At 61.2% G+C, this 18,568-nt stretch overlaps 1 protein-coding gene across 1 annotated transcript; it reads left to right on the forward strand.

The window, feature by feature from the left end:
* The first annotated feature begins 1,148 nt into the window (after positions 1-1,148).
* On the forward strand, positions 1,149-15,156 carry MINAR1 (membrane integral NOTCH2 associated receptor 1). The gene is made up of 4 exons (XM_045824874.1): positions 1,149-1,259; positions 7,036-9,379; positions 13,106-13,360; positions 14,959-15,156. The coding sequence occupies exons 2-4, from the start codon at positions 7,076-7,078 to the stop codon at positions 15,154-15,156; spliced, it is 2,757 nt and encodes a 918-aa protein (XP_045680830.1). The 5' UTR covers positions 1,149-1,259; positions 7,036-7,075.
* Positions 15,157-18,568: the final 3,412 nt, after the last annotated feature.

Raw genomic sequence — 18,568 nt, forward strand, 5'->3', positions numbered from 1 at the left:
TTCCCCCTGAAATGGGATATCCCATGGGTGTGAAAAAGCATCATTCCTAACAAAGGGACCGAGGGTGTCATCTGTGGGAGCCTCCCGGGCCGCGGGGACAGGGTCTGTGCAGGCTGCGGCACCGCAGGCAGCTGCTGCGTTTCGGCCCACGGCAGCGCACAGGGTGCCCCTCGAAGGGCCTCCTGTTCCAATGATGTATTCAAGCTGACTTTCGGAAACCCACCCAAGTTCCGTCGGTCCTGGGAGTGAGCGCGATTGTGTGTATTTGGGGAAGGGGTGGTCACGTGACCGCCAGTCTCTCCAACCTGGGTACCATTTAAACCGAGACTAGCCCAAAACGAAAATCAATGAACGAAGTGACCACCTTGCCCAGGCCTTGAAAAGGGCGGCGGAATCAGAGGCCGGGAAGAAGAGCCCCGCGCAATCCAGGGAAGAGAAGTGAAGACACCGCGCGCCCCTACTTGGCCACTGGGGGCCGCAGTCACCTTCAACACAGGGAGTGGGGAGACGCGAACCCTGCTGGCGGCGCCGGTCGCCAGCTCCCTCCAGCGCGCAGCCTCCGCTGGCTCTGCCCCCAGCGCTGCAACCGCGATCCGGGACCGCGCGGACGTGGCCTTCCTGGAGCTCTGCTCCGGCGGCGCCCCGCGCGCGCTCTCCAGGCTGCAGCCTCCATCAGGGTAACCTCTTGGGGCGTCCGCCGCGCCCCTCCCGGGGCCCGCCCCTCCATCCCCAGGGCGCGCGCAGTCACTGCCTGTGCGCCCTGCCAGCCTGCGCGCCCGGGCAGGCGACGATGGGGAGGCCGAGCCCGACTCTGTGCCGCCGCTTCCCCGGCCCTCGCTGCTCACTGCCCCCGAGACCGTGACGCGGCGGCACAGGCCGAGACACAACGCCCGAAGCTGAGGCTCTCCGGGCTCCGAGGCCAAGTCCCGGGGTCGCCGCGAGCCCCGGCGCCATGCGAGCCTGGGCTGGTTGGCCCCTGCCCCGGAGGAGCCCGCGCGCCGGCTCTGGCCGCCGTGCGCCCGCTCCTGCCCCGGCCGCAGTCGGGGGGGCGCCGCGCAGGTGAGAGCAGAACCCTGAGTCAGGGGCAGAGCTGCAGCCTCCCCAGCCCCGGGAAGCAGCCCCAGCACGGAGCCGGCTGTCCGGGAGGCGGGGACCAGTGGGCTCCGGAGCCTTCCGGAAGCACGGCATCCGAGGCTGTGTGGACCACAGCCAGAGAGGTTCGGGAGACCCGCATGGACCCTGCTCCGGGAGCCTCGGAGGTAACTTCGGAGAGCCGGGGCGGGCGGGGATGGGAGCGCACGCCAGCGTGAGCCAGCGCGCGGTGTGGGCACCGGTGCCGGCGCGCCGGGTGTGAGTCCACCTAACCCCCAGGGCTCCGGAACGGTGCGGGCCACCGGGCCCTTTCTGCGGCGCTCTGGACAGTGGTGGAGAGGGAGGGGGTGTGTGGTGTAGCGGGCTTGAGCCAACCTGGCGGACAGAGAAGGGATGAAGGAAGAGAAACAGCGGACAAGGGCCATGCGGTTCGGGACAAGTTTTCACGGCTGCAAATTCGCTTCCAGAAGACTGTGCTTCGAGGGTTAAATATACCGTCGGGGTGTGTGCAAGCCCTGGCACATCAGCGCAAAGTGCACGGGACAAACCCCAGACATACCACCAGTGCGTCCGGTTCTCCGGGCGAGACTTCCAGCGGCGTCGATGTGGAATGGGCGTGTGGCTCTCACGGAGGAGGTGGGCCGTTCCACTTCGCCCTCGGGGAAACACAGGGGCGCGGCCTGGCCGCCCGGTGTGCCCCCGCACGCCGTCCGGCTCAGGCACGGGACGCGTCCCTCTCCCCACCCCTCTGTGCGCCGCCGTCCCTGGGGCCGCCAAACCCAGCCACGGCGATCACTTGCCTGTCCTGCTGGAAGACCACAGAGGTGTGAACCCGTGAGTCCAGGGTGGGGACGGTGCCGGTTCGCTCAGGCGCTCTTCGAGACGGGGATCCAGACACATTTAGTGAAGGCTTCAGACCGTTTGGCTTGAGGAGGATGGGCGGTGTCACCAGGCAGTGGGGGCTCCGCCGCCGGGCCCTGCCGTGGTTCTGTGTGTGCCTCGGACAGCTGCCAGGAGGAGTCTGGTGGCAGCAGACGTGGCCGGCGGGCGATGCACCCCTTCCCCCAGCAAACAAGCTGCTGCCGGTGCCCCTCTCCCAGATGGAGACGGTGGGTGGAGGCTCCTCCCTCCTTTCCATGTTTGCGACCCGCCGGCATCCATGGAGCCTGCCCTGCAGGTGGAGAAGCCAGCAGACCGCTGTGGGTACACCACGTCTTTTACAATGAGCTCCGCTCCGCGCCACCAGCTCCTGCAGAGTCTGGGCGGGGGGGGGGTGTATTTCGGGGCCTGCTGGAAGAGGAGAGGGGGGCCACGGAGAGTAGCCTGCATGGAGGGACAGCTGTCCAGCCCCCTTTAATGGGCTTTCTTCTTGTGTATCCGAGGAAGGTGGGGCAGGAGAGGGAGAGGGAGGGGAGTCTGCAGAAAGAGCAAATTCAGAGATTTTCTTAGCTTGCGGGAGGCTGGAGAGAAAACCTCAGACGCCTGATACACAAAGTCGGATGCTTGTCGTGTGTGTGTGTGTGTGTGTGGCCAATTTGTATCGATCTGGGGCCGTGAGATAATAAATGTCAGCCGCCAGGGGAGGAACACATCCGTTTATTTGCATTTCTGATGAGTTTGGTGAGGGAGTGTTCCGAGACACTTTCATACTTGGAAGACAGACAAAGGTTCCTTTGTCGGCGGGAGTCCTTTCTGAACCTTACATATGTAATGCCATTTTCTTCCTGGCTCGGGCTAGAGGTGACATCGATGTGACTTCCAGCCTGGAAAAGCCTTTGTATCTATTAACTCTTTGGTGCCCCGCCGGAAATATCTGTGCTCCCGTGGGGCCGAGACGCCTGCCTCCCTCTGCCCGCGGCACACAGCAGTGCTCGGGGTGGGGGGGGTTTCCTCCCTCAGGATTCGTGCCCCCAACGAGCTCCTTCTCGAATCTTGACGCAGGGGAAGCAGAAACCAGCGAGAGGCTTTGTGTCTGCCGGGCAGGGATGCGACCACCAGGAGAAGGGAGGGGGCAGGCCCTGCTCGCTGCTCCAGCCACGTGGTGACGTGTAGTCTCCAAGTTCCTCGGTGACTGGGCTGCTCGAGCCCCCCCCCCCACCCCCGCCCCCATTACCTACCTCTCCCCGCTGACCTGCGGGTCTCAGTTTGTGGAGCTTCCCTGCAGGCTCCAGCAGCAGTGCGAGGACGGCAAGGAGGGCAGAGGGGTGTGGAGACCAGACACAGGCAGCGGCGGCTGGCGGCCAGCCCCGGGCGTGCTGCTCACTCCTGACGCCTTGGTCTTGGGACGTTGCTAACTTTCCTGCCGGCAAGTGTACCGTCACCTGCACAACGTGGGAGAGAGCACCAGATCAGACCGTTCACCCCCCTCCCCCTCTCTGAACAGCAGAACCTTTTAGAAGAAATCTGCTATGAAAGGGAAGCATCAGAAACCCACTCGAGAGCAGGGGAGGGCTATGCCAGCCTGCTCACTCCCGGTGTGACTCTGAGAGCCCCCCGTGGGGACCCCTAACGGCCCCCCAGGTCCCAGTCGGGGAATCGCTCGCAGGGCTTCTCTGTACAATTTGGCACATTCCCTCTCGGCGTCTGAAGCGAAAACACGGGGGCTGGCGAGAGCAGGCTCACAGCTGTGTGTGTGAACCAGTTTACTCGTGCCTTATCACATTTATTGGCAGTGCTTGTCTTACGGTTGCTGTTATCACTTTGCATCCCCTCCTCGTGATTTATCCGTTAGGTCCTGACGGTTGGTAGTTTTACCTACTTTTGTCCCCCCGCCCCCACGGCGGTCACCTAGTTCCGTGTCACAGTGTGTCACAGACCCGTCCCTCGCATCTGGTCCTTCGGGACGGCTAGCTAAGCCCCTGCCACCTGAGCCCCTGGAGGACCCCAGCCTTTTCAGCCCGAAGACCCCCGAATCTCAAGCAGGGCCTGACGCATCAGCAGGTGCTGAGTGGGTGCCCACTGAGTGGATGCGAGAAAGAGAGGGGAGGACAGCCTGGATCCGAGGCAGTGGGAGTCTTAGGGAGCAGGGACCCCGGTTTCTGCATTGCTCTGTTGCCAGGGCACAGCACACTTGGACACTGAAGTTGTTAATGAGGAACGTGAGTGGGGTGTTTATTCCCTCTGTCCCGAAAGGCTCTGCCGCCCCCTCGGAGCACGGGTAGGATGCCGTTTCCCGCTCAGTGGAAACGAGTGTGCCCAGGTGCTCTTTCTGTCCAGAGAGATGTGCACGCGAGCTCCAGGCGTTAGCAGGTACGTCGCCGTGTCCTCCGTCCCCAGGGGGTGGGGGTGCTGCTCTCCGCGCCGGGGCGGCGGTGACGTGGAGCAGAGCCCCCTGCCGACTCCCGCTGGACCTGCAGCAGGGAGAAGAGAGGCCCTGGGTCTTGGTGTTCCAAGGTCTCCTCCAACCCGGGATGCATCATTTTAGAGCCTCGCAAACCAGGATGAAAACACTGAGAGGGCCTCGCTGGGAAGGAGCGGTCGCGGGTTCTCCGGAAGCCCTGGCTCTGGTTCTCGGGGCTCCGAGTCTCGGTCTTCCGGCCCGCAGGCCCGCGTGCTGATCCGCCAGAGGGCAACAGCGCATGCGCAAGAGGCCGACCCGGGCTGCGGTGAGCATCCAGAGAGACCCCCGCCGGAACTTGGTGCCACCGAAACCCTGACGTGCGAGATGCACGGGCTGAGCTGCATTCATTCCCCCTGCGCTCTGATGCCTGTACCCGTTTATTCACCTGTGGGGCCGGTGTCACAGGCTGTCCCCGCCTCTGACTCACCAGAACCGCCTGGCCTCAGAAGGCTCTCATTGGGCGGGAGCGAGGCTGGGGCAGCGCCCGGAAGGCTGCGCAGGTGAAGCGGGCTCCGGTGACTTGCTCTGGGCTGGAACAGAGCCGCTCGGGGTTTTGCTGCCTTGTCTGCACAAGAAAACCCAAACTTGGTCTCCGCACGTCGCTGCAGCCGGTCCTGGGAGGGCGCACGCCGGTGGGCACAGCGGCCCAGGAGGCAGAGAGAAACGCTGCCCGTGGCAGCCGGAATTCAACCCGAGGGGAAGCCACCGCTTCCGTGGAAAACAGACGGGACCCGTGTGGACATGAGAGTCAACTGTCCGAGACGCCTGTCCTAAGCAGGGTGCAGCCAGGGAAGGGAAAACCCTGTGTGATTGGATGTTTCCTCGTAACTCTCAGAACCTGGGTCCCTGTTCATCGACCAGGAGCTTCCCTTTCTCTCGTGAAATTCTGTTACACGTTGGGTTTGGCATTTTTAATCCAAGATTCGTGAACGCAGCTTTGTCTTCCCACTTCAGAGTAAGAGGAGTGATTGTCTGCTGATTACAAAGTAACTAGTATGCATGGCAGGCATTTCCAGAAGAGATGGGAAATGATAAAGAAAAAAATAAAAGCTACCTGTGAAAAATAAGAATGGTGGTTGAAGGGGAAGAGGCACGAGGGAGCTTTCTGGGGCAGCTGGAGGACCCTAGATCACTATATGGTTTTGGTGACTGCACACTGGTCAAAATTCCAGCACATGCCACTTAAGGTTTCGGCACGTCCCTGTACAGAAACTTTATATTAAGTGGAAAACTGTAAACAGTTACTGCAGCTGGGTCGGTGGTCTCCACGATGAAGTATTTAGGGGAAGTGTACACACGTCTGCAATTTACTGCGAAGCGAGTTCACGCAGAAAGATGGGTTGGCGCCAGAGCGGTGGATGTGCGGTAAAGCGAACGGGAGAGCGTTCGCGGTAGATCCCAGATGGCGGCCGCCTGAGTGCTTACACAAAGTTCGTTCCATTTTGCCGGGTGTGTGAAAATTTGCGTAATACAATATTGAAGGCCAGGCTCCTAACTCAGGAAAAAAAGTCCATATTTACAATCCAAATGTAACCAGCGTTAACATTTTGGCAGACATGGTTTCCTTTCCGTTTCAAGGAATATATAATGAAGATCGTCCTACGTATACAGATTTATTTTCGTATTTTTTCTCACGCCATAGTGTGTAGCGTAGCCTAGCATTCCCCTAAAGAGTCTTCCCTGTGTAACTTTTGAATTGAGGTCTCGTTTACACACACAGTACAATTCACACAATGGGTGTGCAGCACCGTGAGTTTTGACAAGTGTGTGCGGTCACGGAACCACCCCAGCATCACAGTTCCATCATCCCGGGAAGTCTGTCTGCGCTCCTCTGCAGCCAGCCCCGGCCACGGGACGGGCCTTTCCCACACTGTCACTGCCGTGGAATCACACAGCGTGTGGCCCTGTGGCCCAGGCCTCTTTTGTGCCAGCACAGCCCACGGGAGATCCACGTCGCTGCCTGTTCTAGTGGTTCATTCCTTCTTATGGGCGAATGGCATCCCGACAAGGACATCCATCCGTGGAATTTTAATGTTCATAAGAAGTCACGTGTATCACCGTGGGGTTCGTCTACGCATTCCCTTATTTGTGGGATATTTAGGCTGTTTTATTTCTTCCTCTATTGTAAATACCATCGCAGTGAACATCTTTATGCATAAATCATTGTCACTGATCACATCTGTAAGGTGGATTCCTGGGAAGGGGGTTACAAGGTCACGTGTTACAAATACTTTTAAAGTTTTTAATACATTTTTAGCCATTAAAAAGTTTGTCCTTGTATTTCTTTATGTGGTACACAGCAAGCCTGACTTAAAACCCCACCAGTGTTTCTTCTCCTTTCTTTAAGATTTTATTTATTTATTTTTAGAGAGGGGGAGGGAGAGAGAAAGAGGGAGAGTGAAAGATCAAGGTGTGGTTGCCTCTAGCGCACCCCCTACTGGAGACATGGCCTGCAACCCAGACCTGTGCCCTGGCTGGGAATCGAACCAGCGACGCCTTGGTTCACAGACCCATGCTCCGTCCACTGAGCCACACCAGCCAGGATGTCCCACCTGTGTTTCTAATCCTCTCCCCCTCCCTCTTTTCCGATGCTCTCACCGTAGAACTGACTCGGAGTCGGCGAGCCTGTGCGAATTCTGAGTCATGGAGGCCAGCCAGGAAACCTCCGTCTTCCTGGTGAAGATCTTGGAGGAGCTGGACAGCAAGCAAAACTCCGTGTCCTACCAGGACCTGTGCAAGTCCCTGTGCGCCCGCTTCGACCTGCCGCAGCTCGCCAAGCTGAGGAGCGTGCTCTTCTACACGGCGTGCCTCGACCCCAACTTCCCAGCCACGCTGTTCAAAGACAAGATGAAATGCACCGTGAACAACCAGCAGTCCAAGAAAATCATGGTGGCCGCAGACATCGTCACGATCTTCAACCTCATCCAGATGAACGGGGGTGCCGCCAAGGAGAAGCTGCCCACGGGCCGGCAGAAGCCGCGCAAGAAGGAGGCGTCCTTCGAGTCCTGCAGGCCGGACGCGGAGGTCTGCCCCGCGGCCGAGTGCGGGCCCCTGAACTGCGAGCTGGACGGCAGACCTTTCGGCCAGGGCTACCCCGCCCGGCAGCCGTCCAAGTGCCGGGAGACGGGCTGCAAGGACTGCCCGCAGTTCGTGCCGGCCTCCGAGCCCAACTTCCTGCTGGGGGTCAGCAAGGAGGCCAAAGCCCGCGCGGCCTCGCTGGACCGGCTGCAGGCCCTGGCCCCGTACGCGGTCGCCAGCCCTCAGCCCTGCGAGATGCAGAGGACCTACTTCCCCATGAACATCGACAACGAGCCCGTCTCGGACCAGGACTCGCTGCCCATCGCCCAGGGCATCAAGGAGACCTTCCTCGCCCACGACGAGCCCTTCGTGGTCCCCTCCTGCGTCCAGAAGAGGAACATCTTCAAAGAGGATTTTCACAACCTGATGCCCGTGTCCCCCAGTTTGGTTGGCCCCGCGAACAAGGCAAAGGGGGAGCACGGGGAGCCCCCGAGCCGGAAGGAGCCCCACAAGACACCCTTCTTGAACCACAGCTTTGAGATGCCCTACAACAGCCAGTACCTGAATCCCATGTACTCGCCTGTCCCTGACAAAAGGCGGGTGAAGCACGAAAGCCTAGATGACCTTCAAGCCTCCACGTATTTTGGACCCACCCCCGTGATGGGGACCCCGGAAGCCAGGCGCTGCCTGGGGAGGCCCGGCAAGCAGACCCCCTGGCCAGCCAAAAGCTGGAGCCTGAACACGGAAGAGGTCCCTGACTTCGAACGGTCCTTTTTCCATCGGAACCCTTCCGAGGAGAAGCTGCGCTATCCAAACCCCGGCGGCCAGTCGCCCAGCTTCCCGGCGCCGGACCAGCGGCCGGCTTACCTCTCACCAGAGGAGCAGCAGCCGATGCTCCCCGTTGGCTACGCGGCGAAATCCAGCGGGCTCAAATCTAAGGAGATCCCGTCCGCCCTTGACCTGGAGAAGCATGAACCGGCGAAAAAGTTCAAGGACAAGAGTATCAGCTGCACCAGTGGGCAGCTCAGCTCGGACACCAGCAGCGTGGGCACCCAGACCGAGCAGCACCTGCCGGAGCCCAAGAAATGCAAAGACCTAGGTGCCTCGGGGCACGGCAGGTACGGGGACAGGCACGCCAGGAAGCAGTCGGACGACGACTCCGAGATCGTCAGCGACGACATCAGTGACATTTTCCGATTCCTCGATGACATGAGCATCAGTGGCTCCACGGGAGTGATACAGTCATCCTGCTACAACAGCACAGGGTCCTTGTCCCAGCTTCACAAGTCGGACTGTGACAGTTCGCCGGAGCGCAACATCCCCAAAGTAGCCAATGGGCTCCCCGGCAGCAAAGGAGAAAAGGGCAACCGGCTCGACAATGGCCACCACTCAGAAGAGGAGTTGAAGACCAGTGTCTGCAAACTGGTGCTCCGGATCGGCGAAATCGAACGGAAGCTGGAATCGCTGTCGGGTGTCCGCGAGGAAATCTCCCACGTCTTGGGCAAGCTGAACAAGTTGGATCAGAAAATGCAGCAGCCGGAGAAGGTGAGCGTGCAGATTGACCTGAACTCCCTGACCAGCGAGGCGCCCTCCGAAGACAGCGCCTCCCCCCGGATGTTCCGTGTGCACGGTGGCTCCCACGGGCCCAAACTGGAGAGCAGCGCCGCCGACTGGTGCTGCTCCGACGCCAGCGGAAGCAACAGCGAGAGCCTGCGGGTCAAAGCTCTGAAGAAGAGCCTCTTCACCAGGCCGTCCTCCCGGTCGCTGACGGAGGAGAACAGCGCCACCGAGTCCAAAATCGCCAGCATCTCCAACTCGCCCAGGGACTGGCGCACCATCACCTACGCCAGCCGCGCGGGCCTCGGCGAGGAGGAGGTCCCGGACAGAGGCCCTGGGGAGAGCAAGGACTGGCATCGCAAATCGAAGGAGGTAATTTCAATGTAAGCTCACGTCACCGGGCGCGGCCGGAGGCGTTTCCCAGTCTCGGGCGCCCCCCGCCGGGTGGGCGCGGCACAGGCAGGCGGTCCGCGGGTCAGCCAGAGGGGCCTGGGCTGTGGGCTGCTGCCGGGTGGCAGACCAGGTCTCCCCAGAACAGGGGAAGTGGCAGAGAGGCCCGAGTCACCGGGGCAGCCTCCGGTCCTTTCCGAAACGGCAGGGTTCGGGCGCGGATCACGAGGGAGGGGGCGTCCCAGGTCGGCGCAGGCGTGGTGCTCCTTTGCGGAGGCGTCAGCTCCTGCATTCTGTGAACAGCAGAGCACCGGTTAGAAAGCGAGATCGAGAGGAAACCGTCCAGGGTTCCACCCCGCAGGGACGGCGCCGCCCACGGCGCTGTCCTCCTTCCTGTGTAGCTGCTCCCCGCCCACGGTCGGCTCTGCCCTGTTCCCGAGTGCAGAGTGTTCTGCACCTGTGTAGACGCGGTGGCCCGTCAGTTCCCGAGGGAGGGTGCACACGGGTGCACACACACGTATGGACACACACACACTCACACGGGTATCTACTCACACACATGGGCTCACTTGTGGCCGCTCCTCTGCATTCTGCCTGGGTTCCGTGGATCCTCTCATTCCTGCTCCCCCCTCCACCCCCCCACCCCCCCGGTTTCAAAGGCCCATGGACACACGAGGAGCCTCCTGAGGGCAGAGGGGACCCCGGCAGTCAGGGGACAAGGCCCTGTGGGCTGCAGACACGCACAACCACAGGAGGAGGCCAGATGCAAGGGTGCCAGCCAGGAGGGGCTTGGGAAACCGGGCTCCTAGGGTGTTTTCAGGGTCCAGAGTGGGAGGAAAGAGAGAATCTAAAGAGTGATCCTTTTTTCTGATCCCGAAGAAACCTCTGCTGTCCGTGCTGGCCACGGCACAGGGTGCGGTGTGGAGAGAGAGCAGAGTGTGCCCCAGCCGCTGCCCCTCTGGTCCCTGGCCTTGTCCCGAGCTGCTGGCGTTGGGCCAGGTTTCGGGTGCCCTGCAGGGTTGTTAGCGCTGAGAAGTGGCCACTCAGGGCACTCGGACGGCTGAGCTCGTCCACAGAGACGCCGGGCCACACTGAGCGAGCCGTGCCTGCGCCCCGTCCCGCGCCCCAGCCTCCTGAAACCGACAGAAATAGCCCAAAGTTCAAGAAAGGTCCGTTGAAGCGCCTACCCCAAAACTGCTGTTTTCCGGCCTGAGTCATCTTTCCTTTGTCACCTTCGGTGACCCATTTCTCCCTCCCAGTAGGCAGCTCTTGCCACCTGGGCTGACACTCCCCAGGGTGGTGACCAGCCCCCCGCCCCCACGCCCGTCCGCCACCTGAGCTTCAGTCCCACATCCCATAGTGCTCAGGGCCTCCCCCCGCCCCCCGTGACTACCCACGTGTCACCAGGTCCCACCCGGGCCCTGCTGCTCCTTCCAAGCCGGCGCTCCCTGCCCTGCCCCCGTTCCGGGGCCGCCACCACACTGCCAGCTCCCCACCACACTGCCAGCTCCCCACTCCCAAGGAGGCTGAGGGCTGTGACCTCCCTCACTGTCTCACTCTCCCCCCCACCCCCGCTCAGCTGTGGGCCTGGTGGGTCTGTCTTCCCGGTGCTTTCTGCCTCCCTGCCTCCTCTGCATCTGCGTTCGTCCGCCTTACCACCCCAGCCCTCACCACCCCCACTGGGACCCGGGGCACATGGGTACCTGGTCCCTCCCCTCCCCTCCCCTCCCTTCCCTTCCCTTCTCTTCCCTCCCCTCCCGCCTCACAGACCACCACTACATGCGTGTTCCCCAAGCCCCACTGTGGAGTGGGGGGTGCGACGCCCCAGGTTCCGACCGCTCCCTGGCTCCTCGTCACCTCAGTGACAAGTGTCAGACTCCGGGAGCCCAGGGAACGTGCACCCGCCCCCCCAGGAAGCCCCTGGGTCCCCAGCGGGGGGGCTCTGCCCTGCCCCCCTCGGAAACACGCCCCTCCCTCAGGCAGAACCGGCGGAGCACCTCCGGCGGCCAGGCCCCGATTCCCCACCCGGCCTTTCTCCCCCAGGGCCCGACCGTCAAGAACGTCTTGTCCCTGTCTCCGTGGTGACTGGGGTCCGTGCACCCCGCTAGGCTCCCTCATGCTGCAGCCCCTGAAACCTTTGAGGGGGCGACTGCCGGTCTCCGACCCCTCACCCTCCGCCCTCTTTGTCCCGATGTGGCGCCTGTAAACTTCCACTGAAAGACCCGTCACGCACACGCCCCGGCTGCCCAGTTGCACGTGGGCGTCTCCCCACAGGGGCAGCAAGGCAGGCGTGCCTGGCCGGCAGCCGTCCGGCCTCAGACGCCAGGCAGCCGGAAACCCTGCCCATCCCGCCTGCCCTCCGTGGGTCCCTGGCTCGCCCTGGCCCCCTCGCTGGCCTGCGTGGCGCCGCCAGAGAAAAGGGGTGTCACTGAGAGGGTGAGCCGAGATGATGTGCTCTCGGCCCTGAGCACGGCAGGGCACACACAGTCCGCCCTCCGTGGGCAGCACCCGCCCCGCCCCCAGTTCCGTGCGGCCCGGCAGCCGCGGTGGCTCTGAGTGTTGGGCGGTGGTAACGGGCAGAACTAATAGCATCAGTGAAGCCTCCTGGAGGATCCTTGGCTTTGAGCAGTGAGGACACGAGAGGCCACGTCGTCTTCCTGCTTGGGTTTGTTTGGCAGCGGTTGCCGGGCCCACGCTGCCTCCTCGGGCCCGCCCCGGGGCTTTGGAAGTGCTCGCTGGCACCCGTGTTTGGAGCGGGGTCCCCGTGCACCAGTGGGAGGGCCCGTGCCGGTCCCCACCCCGGGGCGGGAGGCACACACTCACACACGTCGGGTCGGGGGAGCGGGTTTGCTGGAGTGGAGGATGGAGGGGCAGATGGGACGACACCCTGCCCTCGAGGAGCTCACAGGCCGGCGGAGGATGCAGACAGGCTGGTGGGTGGTCACGGCTCACCCCTGCCACAGGACAGTGGTGGCCACTGGGTCTGCCCCCGTCTTAGGGAGTGGCACAGGTGGGCCCTGACCCAGCCTTTGTGGTCAAGGAGTGCTTCCTGGAGGAAGCGACACTCTGTAGAGATCTGAAGGCCTGGCATTAGGATTAGAAGGTGTCAGGAGCCCCCAGCTGTGAGAGTATCCGGCCCCCGCAGCTCACACAGACTGAGAACCCGAGTGGTGGCCCACGGTGGCAGCCCCCTTTCTACGGCCACACTGTCCTGTCGAGCATTCCCCAACCTTGAAGGCCCTGCAGGGGTCGCTGAAAGTCACTAGCGGCTCTCAGCCCACTCTCTGGCCTGGCTGCTTCCTTCCAGAGAAGCCAAGTGGGCTCAGCAGCTCCCGGAGACAAAGGCCTATGTCTGTCCCGCCTCGGCACTCGGTCCCAGGCCCCCGCTGGTAAAAGAAAGGGGGTAGTAACGGTCAAGCACAGGGTCTCGGAAGCCAGATGCCGAGGTTGAAACTGCAGCCCCACCCCTTGGCCGAGGGGACCCCGGGCCCCTTCTCCTCCCCCTGCGTATGAGGCGGCCGGTAAGAGCCGTGGCAGGCGAGGATCCAATCGGGTCTTGTGTTCCCGGCACAGAAAAGGGGGCTTAGAGTAGGGCTGTGCATGCTCGCTGGTGGATAATCGCATTCTGTCCCCGGGATGCCGTGGGGCCTAGAGGTGTGGCGCGGGCGGCGGCGCGTGCCAGCCGACAGCCTCTGTGCCCCTCCGCAGGGCGAGCGGCAGTACGACGCGCCCCCCCAGCACCGCCTGCCCAAGCAGCCCAAGGACGGCTTCCTGGTGGAGCAGGTGTTCAGCCCGCACCCCTACCCCGCCTCCCTCAAGGCCCACCTGAAGAGCAGCCCCCTCTACACGGACATGCGGCTGACCGAGCTGGCCGAGGTGAAGCGGGGTCAGCCCGCCTGGACCCTGGAGGAGTACCCCCGGAACGCGGGCGACAAGGGCAAGCTGGCTGCCCTGGACCTGCAGGTGAGCTTCTGGACATTCCCGGGGTGGGGGGGGTGACGGGGGACGGGACTCGGCCACGCACAGTAGATGCGGGAGGGGCCCTCCCACTGAGCTCCCGGTCCCGCCCTGGAAGTCTGAACTTCCTTGGAGCTGAGAGTTTCACCAGGCGGCTGCCGTCTCCTCATCTGTCTGTGAACACGCGGCCACGGGAAGCCTCACAGAGCGGCTGGCTTGGGCCGCATTTGCTAACGATACGTTTCTAAGACTCTGTACCCAGCGCAGGTTCTCACACCTGCTCGCAAGCCCCGGGCCAGACTGTTCTGTGCGACGCACTTGGTGAGTGGACGGTGGGCGCCCAGCTGTGGGCCTCTGGGAGCCCCAGACACATCCTCGGGGGCCGGTCTCCTGGGGCGCAGAGCATGGTGGGGACGAGCGCAGTGGGACGAAGAGTGGCCAGCGTGGGTTAGAATCATCGTCATCCCACTGGTGACATCACGGGATGGAGTTGAAACCTGTGGGCGGTTTCCTTCCTGTGTGTGAGAGGGGCGGAGACAGGCAGGTCGTGAACATGCTGGTGTTTGGGGGCGGTGACCAATCCAGGAGCACAGATACCTGTGAGCATTTCCAGGACTGAGGTGCCCGTGCTTGGAGCCGCCAGGCGCTGGTGCTTTGCTGGGACGCGTTATTCAACGCTCGCCGCAAACGAGACGCTGCCTTTCTTTGTGGGAACAGAGGAGCGCCGTCCACGGGGAACGGGATTCCCAGGCCAGGCAGGTGCCACACGGTGTTTCTCCTGCAGACGGCCCTCCCTCTGGGGACCTGGTGCCTGGCGTGCAGACGCCCTGCCACACCCATCTGTGGACCATGGCTTTGGGCCATGGCCTGAGCCACCCAGCAGGTGTTTGAAATGGGAATATTTTATGCTAGGTTTGAATTGCTTATCTGTGAGGTGCATTTGTTTTTTTTAAACATATAGAACTTTTTAAAAAGATTTTATTCATTTATTTTTAGAGAAGGAAGGGAGGGAGAAAGAGAGAGAGAGAAAAACATCAATGTGCGGTTGCTGGGGGTCATGGCCTGCAACCCAGGCATGTACCCTGACTGGGAATCGAACCTGCGATGCTTTGGTTCGCAGCCTGCGCTCAATCCACTGAGCTACGCCAGCCAGGAGATGCATTTGTTTTTTTATTCCATGCTTTTCTGGGGACCTGGGGGCGGACAGGGGCAACGTGGTATTCCTGTGCGAGCCCCATTCTCGGGGACTGTGGGTGGAGGGTATTTTTCAGTGATCTCCTGCTTCCCCTGCGGTGGGCCAGCCCATCCTGGTTGTGCGCCCTTGAACTTCAGGCTTGTGTTTCTTGGCCATTCTGCTTGCTCACACACAGAAGACCCACAGGTCTGCTGGGTCCGAACAGGACGTTTGTCTTCAGGGAGGGGCAGGTGGGACCTGGGCTGCGTGGGACCCACCTCAGGCAGGGGCTGTGGGCGGCACTGGACGCATAGCCATCCCTGTCAGCTACAGAGCACCCTCGGGTGCTTCAGGAGGGACGGCTGTCAGGGTGCCCTTGACCCAGGTCCAAGTACTCACCGCCTTGCTAACATCTCCTCTTCTCTTTCAGACGCAAGAATCTTTAAACCCAAACAACCTAGAGTATTGGATGGAAGATATTTATACTCCGGGCTATGACTCGTTACTCAAACGCAAGGAAGCCGAGTTCCGCAGAGCCAGGGTCTGCAAGATCGCGGCGCTGATCGCCGCCGCCGCCTGCACGGTCATCCTGGTCATTGTTGTGCCCATCTGCACTATGAAATCGTGAGCCCAGTGGGGGGGCGCCGCATTGCACACGGCTCGGGGCCGCTGAAGTCCCCCTCCACCGTTTAACATCGTGTGGCAGTGCGGCGGCAGTCTGCTCAAGCGGAGATGAAATCCTGGAGGCTTCGCGTGTGGGTGACGGCCTCCACAAAGCATGCATTCCTGAGAGGGAGCTGCCTGCCTGGAAGCTGTGACTGAATGACACTCGGATGCATTTTTTAAAATTTTTAAAAAGATTTTATTTATTTTTGGAGAGAGGGGAAGGGAGGGAGAAAGAGAGGGAGAGAAACATCCATGTGTGGTTGCCTCTCATGCGCCCCCTACTGGGGACCTGGCCCACAACCCAGGCCTCTGCCTTGACCGGGAATCGAACTGCTGACCCTTTGGTTCGCAGGCTGGCACACAATCCACTGAGCCATGTGAGCCAGGGCGTGGAGGCATTTTTAGACGTGCAATAGCTTTTCTACCAAAAGAATGTAATGAACTAGCAGGGATGCAAATTGAATTACAAGCAAAAAAAGAAAAGGAAGGGAAAGCAGGCACTTTAGTTGGGTTTCTTCCATTTTGACGAAGTTCCCTGGCCGGGAATGCGTTACAAAGAAGGTGTTGCATACACGCCTTTGGGAGGGAAACCGAGGGAGAGAGCGAGATGAGGGCAGAAAGGGAGAAGTCCCATTTCCCTAACGTTCTCAGCGCGCGGCGGCGGGCGAAGTGCCGGGTGTGCGCCCACCAAGGAAGCTGGTTCTTTGCTGACTGCCACCAAGGGCTCCTGACTTCTCATCCTCGCCCTCCCGCCGTCACGACGCACGGCCCTTCCGCCGTCATGACGCACCGCCCTTCCGCCGTCACAACGCACGGCCCTTCTGCCGTCATGACGCACGGCACCGCAGACCTTCACGGAGCCTTCCCGCACCTCTTCCCCGTGCCCACGGGAAGAAGGAAGGAGCCGAACCCCCCCCACTCGGGGCGTGCAGTGCGCTCCTCTCTGCCCGACTGGCCGCGGAGTTCCGGCCAGGAGCACGTCTTGTCCCTGCCCTCGCGGTGGGGTGGGGGCCGCTCGCGGACAGCAGGGGGCTCCGCAGAGCACAGCGCAGCCGCCGCAGCGCAGGGCCCCTCCTGTTCGCTTCGGCGGGGGTGTGGCTCCCCTCCTGGATCTTCTGTCTCCCGGCGGACCCAGAGGCTCTGCCTCTCGCTCCCGAGCTGCAGAGTCCGGAACTCGTCCTTGTGCCTTGAAGAGGAGACAGAACGGCGGCCCTTGACCTTCCACCTGGAACCCCCGGTTTCCGCACAAGCGCCGAGGGCGGCCATCTCCGCGGCTTCACGGAGACGGGCAAGCTCGTCAACGGTGTGACGGGCGCTGTTCTCCACCGCCCCGGCACCTCCTCCGGTTCCGAACTCTTGTGGGCAGTGCAAAACCCAGGACCTATATACCTGTTTATCTATCTACCCGTCCGTCCGTCTAAATACCTACGTTCGGCGTGCTGTCTTCTGTGTTAGCTGCCGTGAGAGCACGGAGTCTTCAGTGTATGGGGGGCCACTGTCACTGCGTGGGAATCCAGCCTCTGCTCCCAGTGCTGACCGGTGCTTCGACGTGACTGGACAGACGGAACCCTTTTCAGTATCTGAGTTGAACGTCGGGTTCCAGGTGAAAGGAAATGACTGACGGAAACCGGCTGCCTAACTCTCCCGAGAACCAGGCACGGTGGAAATACGTGCTGGTAGTGAGACTGCGCACTCCGGACGATATGAGACATTCCTGAACGGGAGCTTTGGAAAGCATCTCAGATGTTAAAGCAATAGGAGCCCAGCGTCCGTCCCCCAATGCCCCCAGTAATGCTTAGCTTGCTGTGTCTAAGTCTGTTGTGCCCCATCAGAGGTAGTCAGGGCACCTCCTGCCCCTAACCAATAAGGGGACGGATGCTTTCACCTGTCGGGAACCTTTATTTTCAGAGGTCTTCATATTATCTGTTTCAGTCTCATGTTCGTTTGCAGATGTTCAACCTGGCAACTGAAACGTAAGCCTTAGCACAGAAAACTGAGGAGTTATCATTGAGGATGACATGTACATACATATATATATATTACTGTCTATGGTCACAATTTTAGTCTTTTGGTGCTTGGTTTTGGGTTGGGCACATTGAATAAGGTAGTTTGATCCGCCCCGAAGGGGGTTTCTGGTGACCACCCTCGGGGGCTGGTCCTCCCAGCCGGCGTGGCTCTGGGACACGTCCCCCTCCCGCCGTCTCCCTGCGGCCCCCAGAGCATCGAAGGCAGGCAGGTCCCAGCATCTTGCTCTGTGACTCACAGGGAAGTGGAGGAGCGCTCACCCAGGACAAGAACAGTCTCGTCAGATGCCACTCAGGCCCCTCCTTTGCCAGGTAGGGTCCTGGGGGACGGACCAAACCACGGTCGCCACTGCCCTCGGGTGACTCTGCTCCTAAGGGGCCCCGTCCAGCGACCGAGGGGCGGGGCCTGACTGTGAGCCCACCCGACGCCGCAGGGAAGTGAAGGGACCTGCGGCATTTCCTTCTGCCCTTTGCACGCAGGGGGTGGCACTCAGAGAAATTTAGCTTTGCTCCGAGTCCCGCGCAGCTTTTAAGGGGACTCAACGCCATGGGCACAGACGGAAACGTCCAGAGAGGGAGGGGCCCAGCGGTGGCCTCCAGGTGGTCTCCTCCGGGAAGGGGTCTGCTCAGCCCGATAGCGCTGGTTCTGGTGTCACATCTGGGCCTTCGCTGCCGCTGGAAGCTCGTGGGTGCTTGCGGTCCTGGGACCCAGGGAAGGTGGCGTTTGCAGTTGGGTTCTACGGCTCCGTGGATGCCCGAGCTCCCTACAGCCTCCTCTCCTCGGGGCCCAGGCCCACTCCGGCCCCTGTTTGCAGAACGGGTCCAGACCAGACTCTGACTGGGAAGACAGGGGACAGCTGCCCCTCCCTCTCAGACCCGCCTCTCATGTCTGGCTCCGGGAGCGCCCTGTGGTGACCCAGGAACCAGCCTGTCCCCTGCCCTGGTGGTTGGGGTGGGGGGCAACTTCTACCACACGCACAGGCATTTTCACGTAAAGCGTCATTTTTTGTGTGTGCCTGAGCCTAAAACCAGGACACTCTCCAGATTCACCTCATTCCCCTTGCATTTTGAAAAGCGAGCCATCAGATGTCATCATCTAAGAGATGACTTTGAAATCCGATGCCCTCAGCCAATGACACAATTCAGACTCACTGCACCCTCTCTTCCAGTCTTAATTTGCTGTGAGCCCAGCCTGGCAGAAAAGCAAAAAAAAAAAAAGTTCCCAGCTCACACAGTTCTCAGATATTTGACACCAGTACCCACCCTCTTCTCTCAACTGGAAACACAGTCAAGCAAATCACACGTATCGCCTGTTACTGGCCGATCATCACCAACTAGTGTTTTAGGGCA

Source organism: Phyllostomus hastatus, unplaced genomic scaffold (genome assembly GCF_019186645.2).
Source record: "Phyllostomus hastatus isolate PE091 unplaced genomic scaffold, TTU_PhHast_1.1 phas_scaffold_555, whole genome shotgun sequence".
Taxonomy (NCBI): domain Eukaryota; kingdom Metazoa; phylum Chordata; class Mammalia; order Chiroptera; family Phyllostomidae; genus Phyllostomus; species Phyllostomus hastatus.

Coding starts and splice junctions, on each gene's coding strand:
- MINAR1 (XM_045824874.1), top strand. CDS start 7,076: ATGGAGGCCAGCCAGGAAACCTCCGTCTTCCTGGTGAAGATCTTGGAG. Junction 9,380..13,105: donor GGCATCGCAAATCGAAGGAG/GTAATTTCAATG, acceptor GCCCCTCCGCAG/GGCGAGCGGCAGTACGACGC. Junction 13,361..14,958: donor TGGCTGCCCTGGACCTGCAG/GTGAGCTTCTGG, acceptor CTTCTCTTTCAG/ACGCAAGAATCTTTAAACCC.